This window comes from Crassostrea angulata, chromosome 8, assembly GCF_025612915.1.
Source record: "Crassostrea angulata isolate pt1a10 chromosome 8, ASM2561291v2, whole genome shotgun sequence".
NCBI classification, from domain to species: Eukaryota; Metazoa; Mollusca; class Bivalvia; order Ostreida; family Ostreidae; genus Magallana; species Magallana angulata.
Genome location: NC_069118.1, coordinates 52776940 through 52799611, shown reverse-complemented (window position 1 = coordinate 52799611; position 22672 = coordinate 52776940). Strand labels below are relative to the sequence as shown.

At 32.2% G+C, this 22672-nt stretch overlaps 2 protein-coding genes and 1 long non-coding RNA gene across 3 annotated transcripts in view; 2 read left to right on the top strand and 1 right to left on the bottom strand.

Moving 5' to 3' along the window:
- LOC128158056 (cAMP-dependent protein kinase type II regulatory subunit-like) overlaps positions 1 to 4113 on the top strand; it is a 28464-nt gene extending 24351 nt beyond the window's left edge. Inside the window, exons 15-16 of the mRNA XM_052820743.1 lie at positions 20 to 64; positions 2162 to 4113. Of these exons, the coding sequence (XP_052676703.1) occupies positions 20 to 40 (21 nt within the window). The 3' untranslated portion in view covers positions 41 to 64; positions 2162 to 4113. The remainder of the gene's footprint in view (positions 1 to 19; positions 65 to 2161) is intronic.
- A 3919-nt stretch (positions 4114 to 8032) lies between these two features.
- On the top strand, positions 8033 to 12394 carry LOC128158055 (tripartite motif-containing protein 55-like). The gene is made up of 2 exons (XM_052820740.1): positions 8033 to 8180; positions 9941 to 12394. Exon 2 carries the CDS (start codon positions 9964 to 9966, stop codon positions 11632 to 11634), a length of 1671 nt encoding a protein of 556 aa, XP_052676700.1. The 5' UTR covers positions 8033 to 8180; positions 9941 to 9963; the 3' UTR covers positions 11635 to 12394.
- Positions 12395 to 15789: 3395 nt separating this feature from the next.
- On the bottom strand, positions 15790 to 18006 carry LOC128160444 (uncharacterized). Its single transcript, XR_008240281.1, has 4 exons — positions 17852 to 18006; positions 16941 to 17023; positions 16725 to 16792; positions 15790 to 15997 (listed from the first exon to the last, which is right to left on the bottom strand). It is a non-coding gene; the product is annotated as an uncharacterized LOC128160444 (long non-coding RNA).
- Positions 18007 to 22672: the final 4666 nt, after the last annotated feature.

Sequence of the window (22672 nt, the reverse complement as noted above, 5' to 3'; positions counted from 1 at the left end):
AACACTTGTTTTCTTGTAGATATCAAAGCAACATTTGTAGAGATTGGGATTTCTATTTTTCTGGGTAACAATCTTCTTTTTTTTCTCTCTCTCTCTGTTTCTTTTCCTGCCTGATCTGCCCCTTGTTAAGAAGTGGGCGTTTCCGTCCACCTCTCAACAAGGGGGAGGAGGGTGCAGTGATTCTAATCTCACAGCGCACCAGTTTACTGTACAGAGCTCACTCCATAGTCTGACCACCTTAACTTAGAATTAACCTGTAGTGTGCCGACAGTGTACCTTAACACACCAGCCTGTGATTCATCTCAATACGGAGTCCGGATTTACTCTGTTCTACAGGCCTGCAGTAGTTATATATATGCGCACTCAGGGATCAGAAGATATTAAGCTTTAATCTGCAGAATATTCAAAGCTTGGTTAGTTTAATTTTAATGTAAGCTTGCTTGTTAAAGCTTGTTCATTGGGAAGAAAGGGAAAATCTCACTGCTTTCTGTTTGGTTTCTTGGAATCAGCTTTCTTTGATGTTCTAGCAATGCAGCCCGCCTTTGATGCAGACACATAATTGTGAATCTAGCTAAATATTTGATATTTAATAAGTGTGATTTGTTTTTAAAAGAAAATTCAGATTTCAATGATGTTTCTCCTCAACATATATAAATGTTAATGCATTTTTAAATGCAATTTTTATTGTATCAGCGCATCGTCAAATTAAGTTCTATTCTTTTTCAATATTCTGCATCAGCATTCGCGCAAAGAAATTATTCTATAGAAAGGTACGTTTGTATTTGTTGTGCAGAAAGCGAAGCTTTAGGTGCCAATAGAGAGCAGTGAGGCTTCCCTATCGTGTTAAGAAGATCTTCTTTACTGAGCCCAGCTTTGATCTTCCCGTTGTCGAGCTCCAAATTAAAAAAAAAATCTTCGCGGAGAAGGGTTGTGGGTCGGTACGTTTAGGTGGTCATTAACATCTGCAACTCTGCGACAGATTATGAGGTTTTGTATGGGTACAGGAAAAATTTCGATAGGGAAAATTCCTTGCCCACAATTAAACTTAATTAACAGCAAACGTAAAACAGGGGTATTTAAGAAATTTATGAGTGAAGAGAAGGGTCGGACAAGTGGGTTTTACATACCAAGCGTATCAATGTCCAAATGATGCGAAGATGACGTCAACAGTTGCTCAGAAAAGGTTGTGAGGTAAAATAATTGGCTGAAATATGTCATAACAATTATTAAGGTGCTGCACATTTTATTCCAATCCATCTGAATTAAACGTCAATAATCTGAGCACAAAACATTTAACCCGGTAATATTAGTTGTTTTATTAACGGACAAACTGTGTTGAAGATTTTGCACCCGTGTTTCTAATACCATGACATCAAATTTAAGCGTGAAACACATTAACATTAAAACGTATTTTGTTTTCTTCCTTAAATGACACGAAAAGATAAAGGTTTAATGCTTCATTTTATCTTTGCACCGAATTTGAATTAAAAATCGTCATATGACCATCTTTGCATAAAAAAATGTTGGAAAAAATAACCTCTCGCATACTGAGAAAAGTCTTCGTCAAATGCAATGTAATTGATAATTTTATCCATACATAATTTGTTGTTTATTCTAACTTACAAAAGGAAGGTTATTCATAACAAAGAGTACCAGACATTATAACTAATTAGTGAGAATTGTAGAGGGGGGGGGGGCTTAATTAAATTAAATGTATATTCATATAAACTAAATTATATTGTGCAAAATTTTAGAAAACGCCCAGCTTTATGAAAATTCGCAATTCATTAAATTCGAAAATATCCAAACCAAATTTTAGAGATCAACAAAATTGAGAATGTTCATAAATCATAAAAGTGCAATCACATAAGCGCTAGTTTTTTTTTTTTAAAATGAGATATTAATAAAACTCTGTGTAATCATTAATAAAACTCTATGTAATCAACAATAATGGGGAATAAGAATTCAAAAAAAGCAATCGAAAAATTTAGAAATTGATTTGACAAACCAAGAGCGCATCCACACAATTGCAAATTGCGAACGTACCTTTCGTTGAGTAACTGTGGATTGATGCGTAGATTCAACAACATGCCACCGGGACAATATACATCAACGTTGATTAGGCCCAGCATAAGGTTTTGTGTATTCTTGAACATTTCAGCTCAGACAGAATTCAGATTGGGTAGAGGTGTGAGGAAGATGGACCAATCGTCTCGTGCTGCGTGCTTCCGGTTTACAGGGTAAACGATGTTACACGACTTCGGAATATATAACCATTACTGTGCTCTTGTACATACATGTATATATGGCATTCGATAAACATAATTTTCTTATTTGACTAATTTATATATATTTGTACATTTTACTGAAACGTTGTAGATAATTGAATAATTGACATTGACGTATTATTTAATGATATGTTTTGTATTTCTTGCCACAATTGAATAATATTTTCAGGATTTTCGAATTTTATATTTATTATATGTATGTACATTTTATTTAACGGTTGTAACTGTATGAAAAGTTGACGTTTTTATATATGATATTTATTGAATTACTTGCCACCAAGTGCATTTTCCAGAATTGTTTGGACTTCATAAAGTAATATACATCTAAATTTTACTTAACAAGATGAGTGTTTAGTTTAATGATATGTTCTGAATTATCTCCAAAGAGTAGCATATTTGATAATTTATAAATCTTTATTGATTCATGTGTACATTTTAATTTTGACGTATTGACGATACGTACCAAATGACTCCACCAGTAGAATAATAGCAAGATTTTCGTACCAACTCGAACTCTTCAAAATTACTAAAAAATCCTACATTATGTACATTTAGTTGTAATTATATAAATAGTGTCTGTTTGGGAGGGTAACAGTTGAAATTGACACCCCTCGAAAACCATTGTCAACCGACGCTTCGCGCATGTAACAATTCGTTGTGTTACCCGTTGCCAAGTGTGTTGCTAACGCTGAGGGTAATAGAACGGATTATCAACTGCGTCAGAGCCAATCAGATTTCAATATTTAACATGAAAGTATAATAATACTTTTTTAAGCCCCTCCAGTAAAATAAGGTTCATTATAACTGACAAATGCTTTTTTGTAATTGATTTCTTAATGTTAAGATGTTTTAGGCGTGACCTCTTGAGCCATATCTGAAGTAACGGAATTTAAGAACTTCAGAGTTTGCGTTTTTTGTTCGATAAGTTTCTATTATTGACTCTCTTGCCGTTTACTTGTAAATACCATGTGCACATATATGTCATTCAGCTGTTTAGTTTTAAAACAGTTGATTTTCATCATGCGTTGTAGCCACGAAATTACCGCAGCTATAGTTTAAACCTCCCATTATGATTTTAAAGGGGCATGGTCACGATTTTGGTCAAAAATTATTTTTTCGATTTTAATGTTTACAATGCTTTAGTAAGGCATTTTTAATAGGCAACGAAAATTTGAGTGCCATTTGATGAGTTATAAGCGAGTTACAGACCTTACAATTCTTCGCTATGTAAACAAAGCGTTTGTTTACATTTCGAATGTTGAAGTGAAAAATAAATGTGTTGATCGTTAGGAACTGTTTATTTATGCTTTAAATGAATAATAAGATAGACAAACCAGCTTTAAAAAGGTTATTTACTGGTATATTGAACCTATGTAAACAAAAACAGGGCACGAGCCTTGTTTTCATGACGAAGAATTGTGAGCCCTGTATCTTGCTTAAAACTCAACGACTGGCACCAAAATTTTATTTGATCATTAGAAATGCATTTCTAAAGCATTGCAAATAATAAAAACAGAAAAATGAAATTTGACCAAAATCGTGATCATGCCCCTTTAGCAGAGTCGCACGATAGTTTGAGGAAGCATTAATTGAGGAGTGTAGATAAAAGAGAACTCATTCGAGGTGCATATGTACGGACATAATATTTATTAATTCTTGGATACTTTATTATGCTTGTGTTTTTACTAATTTTTATGTCGATTTTTATTTTTTTAAGTAGATGATATACATATGAATCTGAGCATGTATTCATTATCTGATATTAGACTTATGTATATTTTGACCCCACAAAATGAGTATGAATGAATAAAAGAACTGAACAATTTTAGCCTTGTCTTATGTGTTCAGTAATTGCCTTGAATATTATAAATTAAGAAGCTGTCTCAAGCATATCAATGCTGAAGCTAGAAGGACTGTTCAGATATTGGAGAATAATCACTTTTTGGAGTGTTTTGCGGTGCTTTATTTTTCCAACATTTCTACGACCATTTGTATACCGCTAAAATATACGAGTAGACATAATATCGGTTATTATGCGAGTGATGAAAAAAAAAACGAACTCCGTTGAAACTAGCAATATTATGTATTTTCGCTCACGATGTTTTATGTACATTTGTTCTGGACGATTTTGAAACTAGCAACCTAGAGTCTTTTAATATGTATTATCATAAAGGTGGAAGCAAAAAGAGCCAAAATAAAAATATTATGTATGTGTGCTCCCGACTTAAAAAAAATTGGTCAATTTTGAAACTAGCAACAATGTAACAGAACCACAAGTCTTATATGTCCATAAACGTGTAAGCCAAGAGAAGACCGCTTGTACTGTTCTAACATTGCCGTTTCCATGGACACCACCCAATTGAAATATTATTTCCTGGCTTCGCCTTCATGAGTCTGTAAGATACATGTCCACATTTGACACTGATTCAGTGATACATTCTTAGTCTTGACCTCTTGTTTAATACTCGTTCTTGTGCTACTTTTGCCTTTGCAATGTCATTAAAACTGGAGCTTAAAAAGATACATTTTGGTGAAATGCATGTACACTTGTATTTAAAAATAAAGAAACAATAAGAAAAGAATTAGGTTTTTAATTCATTTTATCTCTTATTAACTGTGATTCATTCGTCTCGGCAATCTAATAGGACCAATACCTGAACTGTTTGTTACATGCAACTAGATACCTAAGGTAACAGTGTGTGTGTGAATATATATATATATATATATATATATATATATATATATATATATATATATATATATATATATATATATATATATATATATATATATATATATATAATTCTCCTGCTGCTCATTACAATGGTAAAGTCTGAACAATTCAAGTAGAAGGAAATGTCCATAATCTGCCTTGATCCTACGTAGAATTAGTTCACATTTCTATTGGTAACGACCAGTCCCTGGGTGGAAAAAAAATAGTAACTAGCTCAATATCCCGCAGTTCAGAAAAGTCAAAGATGATAATGTAGGTGGTCATCAACCAGATGACTTCAAATTCTGTCATGTGATATTTTATATTTAGGCCTATGTCATATTTTCATAATTGTTCAATAAAATTAAAATATCATGCGTTGATAGTACGTATGTATAGTATACATTGCATTGCATTAATTATGCATTGGAAAAATAAATAAAAACTTCAAACAAAAGTAAATAAATTATTTCTGTACAACGAAGAAGAAACAAATGAATTACTTGTTCGTATCTCATCATTTTAAATAGATGCGATCTCGTTGAGAGAACGAGCAGATCTTCCGTCCAATTTTCAATATCAAATTGTCGATTAAGATCCAATCAAGGACATTCATGTTCAAGGCGGGTCCTTTTTAAGATAACATTCATATATCTAAAAAAAACCCAAAATATTCATCATTTTTTACAACGTCAAGACAATTTGCTTCAAAAATGTTTAACTAATTCCCAATCGTTTTATAGAGAAAAAAGTTTTGCTTCTTTGCACACTTACTTTAAGGTACTGGTACTATAATCTTAATATCTTTGAAAAGCTTCGGTATTTGCAACATTTTCTGTTGTTCAGGTATTAACAAAATGTTTCGTAGTCTTGAGATAAATAAGACAATCAGTTTTAGGGGCCAGCCACATAACTCCATAATGTGAGTCGCTATAACAGTTCTGAAGATAACATTTTGTTTAGAATGAAATTCTGCAAGATCTCCCAGCTATAATACATGTAGTTTGTTAACAAAATTTTTGTTTGTTTGAAAACTACGTAATATAATAATTTAAAGACCATTAAGATCACAGATTGTCATTTTGGTAGGCCATACACGTGCAAAATGTCAAAATGAACATTTTATGTTCAAAAATGTAAAAAAAAGAAAACAAAATCAATTGTTTTTGAGATATTTAGAAACGACTTCTGACCCTATAGGTATCTAAGTAAACAAATACCTCAATTTTGTATGCAACAATTCATAGTAGACAGAGATGGGTATTTTAAAAAAAATATTATTCTCACAAGCTCAGCTGTAAATGCAAACTTTATATTAGGGTTACAATAAAACACTTTAAGTGGACCCTATAAGAATCTTCGTATTGAACAATAATTTATGACACGCTCATTTGTATCTGCATGTCTTATATTCATTCATCTTGTCCATGCGTACAGTCTGTCAGGCCATTGATTCGGTCCCTCCTTGTTCCAGGAGGTTAGATTTTCAAATCTGAGTGTACTCAACTATCATACTAGTATTTGGTATCAATTCATATGAACGATCTGATCCTCAACAATGTTCAATAACTCTAAATTACTCAGATTTTGTTTTATTCATACCATAAACTTGGCTTTCATATAGACATATTTATTTAGTCTTAAAGTGTGAATACTACGCAAAGTCATGCAACGAATTGCTTGGCTTAGTGGCTTCACCGGGACCTTCTACCAAGAGGTTAAGAGGTTCGAGCGATGCATGCATTGGTACAACCGGTTTTATTTCTGTTATGATCTCAATTTTAATTATTTAATATATTCATCGTGGCCATAATTGCAATAACTTCTTAAAATGCATGGATACCATCAAACAATTTCTTTTTATTTTATTTCATTTATAAAGTTTGAAGGATAAATGATATTTTCATGATTAAAAAACACTTTGAGGCTTACGATTTGAGAACCTTAAACTGGAAATTGTGTAATACAGGTGGCCTTTTTTGTGTCCTTGCAGTGCTCTGTTAACTTGTTTGATTCAATAAAAACTTGCCTTTATTGAATTAGAGTATAAACAATAAATAATACAAAATCTTTCAAAAGAGAGTCCAATTGCATTCAAGTCAAAAATCGTGATTGCTGTTTCTTTTTATTTAGTAAGCGCTTCTTAAATTGCAAACAGTTGTTCTTTTGTGAAAGGCTACACTACTCTTAATCTGATTTCCATTTGTTTCAGTTATTGTAAGCGGTGAACATAATGACTTTGCTGCTTAAGTCTCGAGTTCATTGCTGAATTGTTTCATTAAAATATGAAAGACACGTACCTCTTAACAGTGTCATACTCTGGTATGTTATGTAAAATATTTTTGTAAAGCTACGATGAGTTGGATCTAGTTACTTTTTATCCTTTCAAACTCCAAGTCTCATTTTAGATACCAGAAAACAAATCAATCTAACTGATGTTTTGTGGTAACAGAGGCTGATGTAGTCTTATAGATTATTATTGTTTATAAACACGAAACAGTAAACTTAAATAGAACATTTTAACTGTCAGTATTTCATTAAAACACAATATATTGAAATTATTTTGTAAAACCACCTATACTTGCTACCAAAGGATGGATTTATGAAACTATATATCAGCCAAATGTGATATTTGTCCTAGGTCCTGTAATATTAGAATATTGATTACATGAACAGATGTGGTGAAAATCCTCAAAAACAGACAATGAAAAGTCGACAACAATACTATTTTCCTGTTACAAAGTCTTTTTTAATCTTAAGAATTTTTTTAGTAATATGAAATTATATAGATAAATCCCAAAGCAAACAAAAGGAAAAATATCAGTTATCATATTTATTGTTTTATGTTCTACTTTCTTTTTCCTTTAATATGCATTTGTGGATTCAACAATCGTGTTACTTAGTGGATCTATAAGAAAAAAAATTGAATTATAAAGCTTAACCGTACCATTATGAAGTTATCAAGATCTGTCTTGAAATTTCAAAAAAACAATGTAACAATGCATTTCATTGTAAGAGTACGAACCTCCCCTTTAAATGTTTTGGGCGTTTCGTGGCCTACCGTTTGGTATTTACTTTAACAGATCATGTGATCTAAAAAAAGGCTTCTGTGTGGATATCTGACAGAGGAAATCGAAACGTCGCCATCTTTGGTTGGAGAGATTCGTTAAATGTCAACTGTAAGTATTGATATTAATCTTATTTCATTTACATTGTAGTATAATTAAATTAGCATGCTACTAGACCTTTTTAACTCTTTTCTAATCAAATTAAGATGATTAACTTTGGAATATAAGTGCAATGAAAAGATCTGCAATGGCAATTTAGCCTTTGAATGTAAATGCAATTTTTCATTATTTCAGCGATAAAGGTATACTTTTAGGCTATTCAATTCCTTAGTTATGACGTATTGGTAGTTCTGTGTATACACAATTAGAGATTTTTAACTTTTTCAATATACATGTAGTATTTTCACACTCGAGCGCAAATCTAAGGAATTATTTATTAGGCAGAATAAAAGAAACGGTGTTTAAAAGATGGGTTTTATATTAAAAGCGTAAAATTCAGAAATTGCTACGGTAATTGAAACCTATTTTAAAAAATCGCAAAAGCCGGTGCATTCTTTTTACATTTCTTTCAAGGGCGTCTAGAGTATAAACTTGTTTTTATAAGTGTAGCGATATCTGCCAAAATTGCCACTTACTTTAATTTGAATCTTTTATACTTGATTTGGTTCAAGGGAGTTGCTTTATTTGTCAATTAGTTTATAATATAGTTCATTTGATTTTTTCTTTTCCTAGGCATTTAGCAGAGAACTCTTCGTGAAACACGTTCATTCATGCTCTGAATAAAAAAAATCCCACAAAATTACAGTTGTTAAAAACTTGATAAAGCTTCTATTTTGCAGAATTTCTTATCTAAAGTCTGATCAATACTATTGTTAAAATAACAAGAGCCCTTTAAGAATTGCCTTCCAGTTAATACTACCATGAGGAGACAATTAGGCAATTATCTAATAAAGTTAAATGAACTAGAATCCGTAGGACTACTACTTAATAAAACAAAATTCAGATTATGACAAGATTCAAATGACCGAGTAACTAGTTAGTGCATGAAATTGATACAAATTTAATGATCAGGATAAATTACACATAATTTAATGCAGCATTTAAAGAAATGTATAATGCAGGTTAAATTCTGAATTCATAATCTTGGACAAATCATTTAAAAGAAAAGTTAGTGTTGCTTGGGGGTATTAGTGTTGTAACGATCCAAGAAGCATAGTACTATGCATTTTGAATTTTCTGTGGAAAAAAACCCCAACATTTTATGTAGAATGAGAAGTCATAAAGTATTCAGTAGATGTTATTTTGCAATCTTTTAAATTCATTGGGGACACATTTTCGTAGATTTTTGGGTTTTTTTGGGCTTATTTGGGGATATATAATTCTGTGGATGCGTCGGTTTTTAGTTTCGGTAAGAAATGTCACTTTTTCTATAATTTGTCTTCGTCGAGGATGTAAATTCGTCGGGGGATAGAGGGACTACGGCGACCAATGAATTCCACGAAAATTGAGCCAATATGAATTTGAATATTTCCTCAGTAGGTTGTCGGTTGAGATAAGAATAAAAATGACACTCATACCAGTATAAGGCATTAGATATTCTATTGAAAAACTCTTGACCTAGAACTCAAGTACTAGAAAATATAGCATCAAGAGTGAATGTATTTTTTTCGCATGACGCACAGAATCCCACTATAGCATACATCCCTGAACTCAGAGTATTTTTTCTAATTACGTATTACCGTATTATTCAGTAAATAGATTCTATAAATCCCAAGTGTTTTGCCCAGGGCGTCTTAAGTTGTTATCTGTGAAAGATTGTTCTGAATTCATTCCACTTATATAATTAAACCAGCTATTGTTTTATGTTTCAGAACTTAAGTAAAAGTATCTGACCATGGACGAGCGCTGGGCCCAGGATGTGGTTCGGTGTCATCTCTGTGATATCTCGGGCCCCACTATGTACTGTGACATTTGTCAAATACATCTGTGCAAAGAATGTGTTGGGGAACATCTCTCAAGCGAATTTAAAGACCATAAAGTAGTGCCATATAAGATGCGTGGATCTACAGTAAAATGTCAAAAACACTCCTCAAAAATATGTGAACTTCATTGCGTACAATGTGACATTCCTATTTGTGCAACATGCGTTTCTTTAGAGGATCATAAAGACCATAGAATTGTTGAGTTTTTAAAACACATTGAAAACAAGAAGGAAGCAATACGAAGAGATTTAACAGAGTTTGAGCTATCCATTTATCCAAAATATAAAGAGATTGCCTCTTATATTTCAGTTCAGAAAGGTAACATCAATACCAATTCTAAGAAGTTGACAACAGCTTTGGACAAACAAAAAGAAGACTTACAAAAAGAAATAGATGACATTTTAAGAAAACTAAAATCCGCTCTTGATAAAATAGATTCGAGATACTTAGCAGTTCTAAACAGACAGGAAGACGAAATAGCACAAACCATTTCTAAAATTACACAAAACATTGATAATTTGAATATATTGCTGAATTCAAATGATGCCAGTCTGGTCTCTGCTTACAAATCAATGAATGCTGAATTCAGAAGTTTGCCACCTAAACTCACGATTTCCTTACCAAGCTTGACTTCTCAGAAGATCAACAAAGAACAGCTTTATCAACAGTTTGGTTCTCTGTCAGCATTTTGTATAACATCCGATGATTCTGGTTACACAATAGATTCACCTGATGCTGAAACATTGCCCTCAGAAAGATCACTCCTTGATGAACCACGGATCATAACAGAAATAAAAACTGAGTATGACGACAACAATGAATTATACAGCGTTTCATGTCTAAGCGATGACTATATCTGGACAAGTGGAAATGAAAAGATCATGAAACTCGTTAGCCTCCAGGGAAAACTAGTAAAGGAAATAGAAACCAATTCACGGACTAGACCAGGAGACATAACAGTGACAAACGGGTATCTAGTTTATACAGATTACAATGAAAGAGCAGTGAACATATTAAAAAATAAAAAGTTGAATAGAGTGGCCAGACCACAGGGATGGAGACCTCGTAGTGTATGCATTTCTTCTACCGGCGATTACCTTGTTGTCATGGACAGTGATGATTATCAGCAAGTAAAAATCGTGCGTTACTCGAGCTCAGACTTCAAAGAAAAACAATGCATTCAATCAAATGATAATGGCGAGCCACTTTATTCACTTGGCGATTTCTCTAAGTATATCAGCGAGAACAAGAACCTTGACATCTGCGTAGCTGATTATGGAGCGGCAGCAGTAGTGGTGGTCAATCAGGCCGGGAAATTGCGGTTTACCTACACTGGTCCTCCCTCTACTATCAAGGAATCATTTTGTCCAGTCGGCATCACTACCGACAGCCAGAGTCGGATCCTGACCGCCGACTATTGGAACAACCGCATCCATATTTTTGAGCAGGACGGACAATTCCTCCGTTGCATTGACGACTGTGATATACAGCGTCCATGGGGATTGTGTGTGGATTCCAAAGACAACCTCTTTGTTGCTGAATGTAAGACACGTAAAGTGAAAAAAATTCAATACTATGTTTAGAAATTAAATGTATATATTGAATAAATGCACATAGCCTCGTTTTAATACTGTAAATTGCGTATTATTTACTTTGCTGTGGTTTTCTGTTGTATTTTATGCTATAATGGTTTGGTGGTATTTAATAAATTCATCAATAATATTTTTCTTAAGTTTCTTAGACATAATTTCAAATTTTTAGATTATGAACCAGTGGCAAGAATATTAAAAGAGTGGTTCAATATTTGAAAAACTAATGTTTAAACTCCTAAGGAGTAAATGATATCAAACATGTCCAGCAAATGGCAATAACTTACGGTGTTTAATTTCAGTTAATTTATAATTACCACACGACGAAACATTATATGTGTTGACTATATAATCTTCGCATACAATTTGATAAATGCTATGATTTTTAATTTCTTTGCACAACTAAAATCAAACTAGAAAATATCAAATAGTTCTTTTTAAAGTTTTTTTTAGTTTGATCCAACTTTCGAAAATTCAAACACTAAATTGTCATTGAAGATCTTTAAATTTCACTTATGTTCCAAAGTTAATAACCCTAATTTGATTAGAAATAACGTTTATTAACATGCCAATATAATTATTTACAAAGTATATGAAATAGATTTAATATCAATACTTACAGTGAAATTTACGAATCTCCTAAATCAAAGATGGCGACGTTTCTATTTAATTTGTCTGGTATCCAAACAGAGCCTTGATGTTCTAAGGCAAAGGGCACTACACTATAGGCTATGTAACTGATGAGACATTTATAGGGAGGATTCTTACTTTTACAGATTGAATGCAAAGAACTATATATGATATTGGTCAAATTTGGCCCCCATAATTCGCTATTTTTAAAATGATTCAGGTACATTAATTTGTTGTTTTATATCATTAAAGAGTTGACATAAAATATGTTTTTTACCTATTTATTTGATTTATATGCACTCACTGGCAGTATATGACGTCAGAAGTGACGCTATTTTTATAATTCAATCAAAATCAGTCAAAAATGGACATTTTTTTTTTTTTTTTATCTTTTTTCGAATGGGAAATATCGAGCGACTCTTTGAACAAGAACAAACATTTTGTCTTTTATAAGTATTGGAGAGATACATCTTTGGGGAAAATAGTTTGTTTGCTCAAGCAGTCGCTCAATGTTTCCCTAAAGAAAAACTGTTTCAAAAAAAGCCGTTTTATGCTAAAAATGAGAAAATGGCGGAAAAAGGTTAACTTTATGATGTCATATTTTTAAGTTTTGGACACTAAAATCAAAATGAAAATTATGAAAAAACTTCAAATGTATATTTGTTAAAAACCCCCCAAAGAATTACAGTAAAATGACAATGTTCATTTTAGGGGGCCATTTTAGGCTCAAACCATATATAGTCCTTTACATACGTGATTAAATTGATTTTCAAGTATACAGGTTTGATCTTCGTAACTTCATAATGGTCCAGTTTTAAAATTCAATTATTTTTCCCACAAATCAGCTAGGTTTTAAAATTCAGTTATTTTTCTTACAGATCAACCTAAGTAACGCGATTTTCAAATCTTTAGATTAAAGGGGGAAAGGTGGAACATAATGTTCCTTAACAATAATTTTGCAATCTAATCTTCCCGTTTGTTTGCTGTGGGATTCAATTTTATAATTGCAAATTACTGAAGAGGGTTAAGATGAACGAATGGCTGGGCATAAAAATTCTTTTTAACCGGGAAATACTGTCGACAGTAATGTCTACATATAGGGATGACGTAATGTTCAAATCTAAGCAAATGAGAGACATTTTGAAATAGAACCAAATGGTGATTAATGAATTTGAATATGATGTAGCGGAAAGACTATGCTATTGCTTGGACCTTCGACTGGACATTTAGATATATTAATGGAGTTTTATTCATTTACAACTATTACTTTCACTCTTATGTTATCTCAATATATCCCTGAGAGCTTGAAAAAAAAGATACCACAGATTTTGAAACATCTGTTTCATATTTGGATATTTTTCTAGAAAAAGACGTAATGGTAACCTAACAACAGAACTATTATATGATAAACGTGATGATTCCAATGTTTCCATCGTCAACCTCTCTTACTTATTTAACACTATACTATCATCATGCTTATAATGTTTATGTCTCTCAGCTTATTCGTTCTGCAAGAGCATGCTCTACGTACGAACAATTTATTAAACGAGGCAAGCTTATAACAAACAAGTTGTTGGAACAAGAATATCAAGAACTTCGATTAAAATCCCCTTTACGCCAGTTCTATGGTCGATACAACGACTTTGTCAGCAAATACAATGTTTCGTTAAGACACATGCTGACTGACGTTTTTCATCCTTGTTAGACCATTAATTTATACACCGGACTGACTACGGTTATTTCTTGTGTTTCTCATAATCTTGACACTGAGCACACGGCGGGTGCGACCAGTCGGCAGGGGATGCATACTCCTCCTAGTCACCTGATCCCACCTCTATCTTTTTAGAGGTCAGAGTTGTTCTGTTTGAATTTGTATTTCGCTTTATGGATTTTTGAGATGGTTGAAAGTTTGTTATTGTCATTTTTCATGGTAGCTTTGTGGATAAAAACCCTACAATTGCGGTCTCAAGCGGGCTAATATAATCAATATAGCCCTTATATTCGTTATGATTGCACACCCACCGTCGCATTGCGTGTCCGTTGTTTACTAGCCTTGGCTGATTGTCTATTGTCATTTTGTAAATTTTGTATTCACTGCCACCAGGTAAATTAAAAACTTTGAAGTATATCTTACTAATCAAATTCAAATACTTCCCAAAAACAACGTTTTTTCCGATTCTTCATTTTGGCTTTTTTTCACTGTTTTTTTTAATAACAAGTAGGATTCTTTAAACAATTCTGACACTCAATTTTGGCAATTTTATAGTTTTTTGATCCATTAATTTTAGCCTTTTACAAGTTGAATAGCCGATAACACTTCAAACCGTTTAGCTTCAGGGATATCAGTCTTCCTATTTGTGTAATTTCTTATGTAATAAATAAAGAAAGCTATCGGGCAAAGTTTGTAATAAATGTTTTGTATCACATGGCTATAATTATGTATGTTTAATGGATACTGGTTTGTCGGAATTCGATATGCATACTCGCGCCAAGCATTTGCTCATTACATTGCGAGGCAAGATGCAATATAGTTTTATCAACAATCCAAATTTCGACTTTGTCATTTGCAACTTTTCCATTTAGTGCACAAAGATAAATCAAGTCATTTGTGCCGACCGAAAGTTTTAAATTTTGTATATACTGCCACCGTGTAAATTGAAGATTTACAATAAAACACTATTTTGACATCACCCTCACTGTGGCCTTCAACTCAACATTCAGGTATATCGACGACGCATTATCAATTAACAACTGTTATTTCCATATTTACGTGGACTCGATATATCCAAGTGAACTTGAAATAAAGGATACTTCAAAGTCTACGTCATCTGTTTCGTATTTGGATATTTTACTGGACATAGACTTTGATGGGAACCTAACAACAAAACTTTATAATAAGCGCGATGACTTCAATTTTTCTTTTATCAACTTTCCTTACGTATGTAGCAATATACCTTCATCAATGCATATGGTGTTTTTGTCTCTCGGTTGATTCGATACGCAAGGGCATGCTCTTCGTATGAACAGTTTCTATAACGAAACAAACTATTGACAAACAAGTTGATAAAACAGGACTACCAACAGTCTCGTTTGAAGTCATCTTTTCGTAAGTTGATCGATATGATCGATACAACGACCTTGTCTGAAAATACAATCCTCCACTGGGTCGCATGCTGACTGACGTTTTTCATACTAATTGTTAGACCATAATTAATCACCTAATTGTTTACGTACTTTTCCGATTTTTTCCCCGATTACGACAAAGCACACACGGCAGGTGTGACCGGTCAGCAGAGGATGCTGACTTCTCCTCGGCACCTGATCCTACCTCTATCTATTTGGAGGTTCGTGTTGCTCTGCTTTGAATTTGTATTTCGTTTAATGGATTTTTGAGATTGTTCACGCGGTGTGTTATTGTCATTTTCTCATTAGCAGTGATTGTCTCTCTAATTCAATAGAAAATAATCTCAAGCCCCCTTAGTATAGATATGTACCAGTGAAAAAAATTAAACACACAGCATAAGTGTTCTTTATTTATAAGATGTTTTATTCCAGTTTGCTGATCACGTCATATAGATCATGGAAACATTCATGAACAGCAAGGATTCCAAGGACAGGGCTGTCTTTTATATTTCGGTTTCGAGTTGGCCATATCATCAGAGAGCCTCTTACACAGCGACCGAATGAAGCGGTCACTTACCGGGTGTGTTTCCGGGGCATTGGTCGACTGTAAGAAGAAATTATTGATTGCATAAAACTGCATCAGTAAAAACTTTGTAACATAACATAACGCAACTTCTGACAAACCGTAAAATTCTTCAAGACAGTCAGTCACTTCTTCAGGACACAAAAAAAAGTTACATGGATTCGACTCAATTGATTACAAGTACACCAGGGCAATCGGCCGCAAGGCCGACACCATCCCAAACACTGAAATTCAAAACTGTACAATATGGAGTTTTATTTCTATATTGTTTCTTTGGTAGTGCTAGTTGTAGTACTAGCATTGGTTTTTCTTATTTTTATTTTGTCTATGATGCAACACTTAAGGATTGAAAAAAAAGTTCAAAAGTTTTACCGTCAAGGTGTTATTTAATTACTTAATAATGTGATCAAATGTATAAGAAAAATATCTATGGAAATAAATATTTCATTGCCTATTTTAATTTTTTTTTAATAAAATGCGTTGATTTTTAAAATTTTCCTTTAACGAACTTGTCAAAATATGATTAAACAATTCAATTACTTAACAAAATAATTATTATATATTTGATCTAGTTAAATGATTCAGTTTAAAAATGCATGCTTGTTAAGTCCAAGTTAATTTTTATGTTATATTTGATTTGGAATAAAAGAAAATACTCATACGCAAATATATAGTGTACTATTTATATGAATAATTAATGTGACTATTTGTTTAACAAGAAAAATGACCATTAAAGAGGTGAACTTACCAAACTGATTTGCAGAAACATCCCAATCACTAACAAGTATAATATACCCAATTGTTTCATTTTTTTTCCTAAAAATAAAAAAAAAATTCCCACGCAATCATTAAAGCATACAATATTTTTTCAGCTAATAGAAAACTTTCAGAAATGTTTTCTCTTATTATAAAAAAATATCTACAAATTTTAAAAGTTTAAAGCCAAGCATTGCTTAGTACTTACAAACTGCTCTTGAGAAATCTTCATAGATAATAAATACTTCTTCAGATCCAGGTATTTAAATACTAATGATCGTTCATGTCCATCTGTGAAAATTCAAGGAACATTAAAGTTAGAATAACCATCATTTTTTGACGATAAATGGTCTGAATTTTCTAGAGCATGTAAAACCCACTCTATAAGCAGAGTAACATATTGTCAACTTTATGAGCATAGAAAAATTGATGGCAATGCAGCGAATCAAAATTGATATTTGGCGCATATGTAAGCAATTTTGTCACACACATATCATCCACATATCTATTTCAGCATCTCCAACATTTGATAAAGTAAGCACCCCCTCATTTACAGGCTGCCTATTTTTTTTATCTGACTCATCTTTTAGCATAACTCTGTTTCTCGTATGTGGGTATGTACATCTCATTGTGCATTTCATTTCAATAAAGATTGAAGCTTTTCTTTTCATCACAGTATAATTACCACAAAATAGCAAGTTGGTATAGCAACTACCTCTCCACCAAGGCAGGCAATTTCTGCTTTTTAGCACAAGCTCTATCAAATTATATCATGTATGGCCACCTGCAAAGGCCGGTTGTGTATCTTCCGAAATAATTATCACATTATAGGTAGTCGTTTCACACTTAACCTCTCACGTAGACTTATAAGTTATATGATTTCATTTACAAGTTTAGTCTGTTTGGAGACAACATGCTAAGGTACTACATATCACACCTGAACTAATACTTTTTAAGACACGACGTCTTATGATGGCGATTAAAATGTTTAGTTTAGCTGCTTGTATCAATTAATTGGTCGTATAATGAAGAAAAAGTATCAGGCTTGTAAACCGCAGATCATGAGTTTGAATACGCTTGGGGCTTCTATTCACGTTTACTTAATCAAATTTGGCTTACCTTTAGACTTGCCTTCATCCGACGCCCGCCCTTCAAAGGGTTTTGGGTAGCAAAGCGTCTGGCGGACACACACCTTAGCCAAACTGTTTGTATGGCGGAATTTGCCACATAGGAGGGTTTCTCAGGTCTTTGATTTAGACAACTGTTCCATGGGCCAGCTGTTTAAAGCTCAAGGTTCAAATAGGCGGTCAATTGATCCCAGGGGGTACCTTACTTAACCTAGCTTAAACCATTGTGTCCGAAACATGTTCTTACTACTTGAAACTCCAATTTGTTTGAAGAAGTTATACGTATGTAATCGGTAATGATTATAATACACTGTCTAGTTTACAGTTGTAGAAAGAAAATGACTTTTTGTAAACATTTGTCCAAAGTGTGTGGTTTTGTTTAAACAAATCAAATTTACACAAGATCTACTTTACTACAGTGATTAGACATGCTTAAAAATCTATGATTTATTGAGGTCATTTTATTTAAAGAGTAAAATTCATTTTATTTAACATTTTAACAACAGAAACTTGTATATGGTCATCACAAGTAGATCATTCCTCCGTGTCAATGTTTTGTTCACCCATACTTGAAACAAAAACACGAAATTCAAATATTCTTATATACCATTCATTAACTTAAGTTAATTAAGTCTACCTTAGTAATATGTCTTATAATGCATGTATTTTTGGTAGATTCCATTAAAAAGATGACATAAGAAAGTACTTCAAAAAAGTCCCGTGCTGGTCTTCGCTGAAATCAAATACATGCCATCTGTTTACACATTTAAGAAGCAATTTAGTTGAAAATAGATTTTTATCTCGAATAAATGATTGCATTCATCCGTGAATGTAAAATGTCTTATTTCCATTATTTTGAAAACTAAAGCATATTGTTATAGTAAACTACGTAGGAGCTTGAAATATATATCTTTTTAAATTTTCCAACGAAATTGCTTTTTTAACGTAACAGTTGGACAGTAAAAAAGCTAAAATTGGACGGACAGGTTTCAACCAAAATTTTCCAATTTCACTGAAGATCACACAAGAGCTGTTTTGCAGTAAGAAGGTACAATTTAACTCCTTCTATTTAAGATGTTCATCTCATATTTGATAAAAGGAGAAATTCATGCAATTTTCGAACAACCAAAAAGACACAATTGCTAAATAAAGTATTTTATCTTTAAAACATCATGTGGCACCTAAAGCTGTTTTCAGGGATTATTTCTCTGTTTGATAAAATGATGATGTCAAAACTGTCTATCAAATAACACAGATTGGCTGTAGATTGAAGGGTCTAATTAGGATTTTTAAAACATTAATGTTGGAGTTTTTCAAATATTGTGAACTAATAAAAAGATACTTGGGTTTAAGACTATGTTTTTTTTAATATATCTAATTAAATTCATTATAACAAATGAAAGTGAATTTTTTTAATATTATCTAATTACATCTTTTTTAACTTTTAAAACTCTTATTCCATGAATAGATTTGTGTGAAAAAAAAATAACTAAGATCGGATTCTATCTCTCCTTAAATGGTCAATATAGTAGCGTTTTTGTCATTTTATATAAGGTCTTTACAATATGTCAGAATCAGAAATTTTTTATCTTTAAAAGCACATGAAATAATAAAAATATCAATATTTAAGAGAAAATAGAGGAAATGTGGCCTAAGCAAAATTAATTCTACTCTAAATATATATTCCAAATAAGAGTATAAGCTGATAGACTTTCTGATATTCTATCATTTCATTGAAGAATAGAAATTTTATATCTTAAACAGATGTCTACATAACTGCAGATAACTACATTTATTTTTATCACCCTTTAAGTTGACGAAAAGGTAGTGATCTTGACCTAACTAACCTTCATGCGAAAACAAGGAAATCAAATTTGATTAAACTGAGAGAATCATTTGGTTATATGATCTATTTAACTGTGTCAAAATTTCACAAATTTTTTACAATAAAAAGTATGTCTGATAACGAGAAAACTTCATTCTTAATAATGAAAAGTGAATAACAGTTTTCAATAAGATTTATTTATCTGCTCATAAATACTAGTAAATCATGCAATACTATTACAGCTCTGTTCTGCTGCTACCTTGATCAACAAAAGCATTTGTTATACTGAATATAAACATGATAAGGTGAGACTGCATACATATAGTAAATTATTAAAAATGCGGCAAAAGGTGGGCCCAAAAAATATCCCTCACCTTTCACAAAAAGAAACTATCCAGTCAACTCAAACAAACAAATAACTTACAATAAGTAATATAGAAGGGGTGGAGGTGGGCAAAACGTCCGGATCATACCGATTTCGAGCCAAATTTTATATATTAAGAATCCAGGTAATAGCCTGAAAATGCTCTTAGCAGGAAGAGTATAAAAACCCTAATGATCACTTCAAACCCTCATACTATTATACTTTCAATAATTATTACTAAGTGAAATTGTAATGCATAAAAACTGTAAGTATTTCGATCACATGAATTCCTCTTTATACATGTACATAGATATACTTGATATTTAATATGTCTTAATAAATTCATAAAGAAGTAATTTATAGCGTGTAGGATAAACGTTTATTCTTTTTCTTATCCAAATATATGCATATATATTTGTCGCTTTGTTATCAAGGATCTGTGGAATATCAAAGTATATTGCAATGTTTCATAAAAAATAGTATTGTTAAAGGTATCGTATTTTTTGTTATATAAAGTTTCTACCGATACATGTTCATTTTATCATTTTTGTTCCTTCTGTTGACCCTTGCCGAGGAATCACATCTGGATAATGAGGTTCATCATTCCTTCATGCGGTTGCTTTGTAAGAGGTCTGCAGATATATGGGCCAAGTCGAAATCGGGATACATGTATGAAAGATGGTGTCTATATGCATCATACTGTTTATAAATGTTTACGTTATCTAAATGACATAATGGGCAAAATGTAATGAAAGATCGATCTTATAAAGGACATCTTGCTCTGTGTTTTTTCTATGATTTTATATGAATACATTTTCTAAATGACGTAATAAAATATTGATCTTATAAATGACATCCGTGCTCTGTGTTTATTTCTATTATTGGTATATATGTGAGTTTGCATGCAGTCGCTAAAGTCTGATGGTAATACAGGTGAATCTCGATAACTCGAACTTCGGGGGACCATGATTAAACTTCGAGAGATCAAGAGTGCGAGAGATCAAAAGTTTAAAAAAATCCGGAAATTTTTATTCCGGTCATATTGGTTCTAAAATTATAGTAGCCGGAAATTTATAAAAGGATAGTCTGACATGATTATAGTCGTATTTTCTGCTACATTACTTCAATTTAAACAATACAGAACTTACTTTTGTGGTTATTAAGTGTTTTTTATTCACGTTAAAAATTTTTAAGCACATTAACATGTTTTCTTAATCATTACGTTAGAATATTTTAAATAAAGAGCATTTACCGTAACATTCACAAGTTGTTGAAATTAATAGATCACTTACAAATTACTTATCTACCCTTGGAAGGAAGCAATGGGTAGTGTCACTTACGTAATCAACCAATTAACACTACCACACTAGCCCCCAGGAGTTCACTCAACCATCCAGGTATGGTCCACGCGGAGCTATAATTATACGCTTGATCGGCCGCGTGTGTACACAGCAATCACTTCGAGTTATCAAGAGTGAAAAACAATGAAATATGTATAAAGGGACCCAGGTTTTACTTCGAGAGATCAAAAACTTCGAGAGATCGGAGTTCGAAGATCAAGAGTAAATTTGCTTAGTTATATAGAGAAAAAAATTGGGACCGTGAGTTCACTTCGAGAGATCAAGAACTTCGAGAGATCGAAGTTCGAGCCATCGAGTGGCACCTGTAATAAGATTCATATAAAAGCTCAGACAATGTCCGTCTATATGCGCCACAATAAACTTTAGTAGGCCATTTAAAATGAGATTAATTTAAACTGAAATAGAAATAAACAGGGAAAACTCAACTTATGATCATAACTATATTAATCAAGCACCTACTTTCCCAAATTCTCAACATGTTTCTTAGATTTTACCGCCATCGACTAATATAAAGAGGTTTGTTCCTTTTGTTTTGGGATAAACCATTTTGGATCACCTCTAGTCGGAAAAATCTGTATCATATAATTAGTTTACTCGTAAATTTATGTTATACAATATTAAATAATCCATATCAAATAAACTATTTCAGAGAAAATTACATATTAACAGAGTTTAATAAGGAACTATATTTTGTGGCGGATTGTTTTAAAGAAGAAAATGAACAGTTTTCATAACTAAGTAGTTTTAGAGTATTGTTACTTTAACTTCCTAATTCTAAGTGCAGACCAAACTTCGGTTAGTTTGTGCATTATATCTTCATGTTTATTTTGCAAAAAATCATATTTGAACAATTTGTTAATATTTCTATCGCCATATTTTGGCATACTGAGCTTATATTTCTTAAGAGTTAGGAAAAAATTAACTGAATTTACAATTAAAATTAAATTAAATAAAATTAGCTTCGTTCATGCAATGTCTAGATTTTTGAAATGTGACTCATACGATTTCTTCACTTTTACAGGAAGCTTTAAATTTATGTCAATTTGCATGAAATAATATAGAAAAGATAGCCTTTCTTTTATATTTTTTATTCCGTTCTAATTTTGATTACTCCAACATTTTGTAGCAATTTCAACATATGCTCTTGTGTTCAATTTTAGTCTGGTCCGATTAAATCGAAAAAAAATTAACGGCAAGAAAATACTTTTTACTCAAATAGGGTTTTATTATTGTTAAACTGTGTTGAGTGCGATGGCTAACATG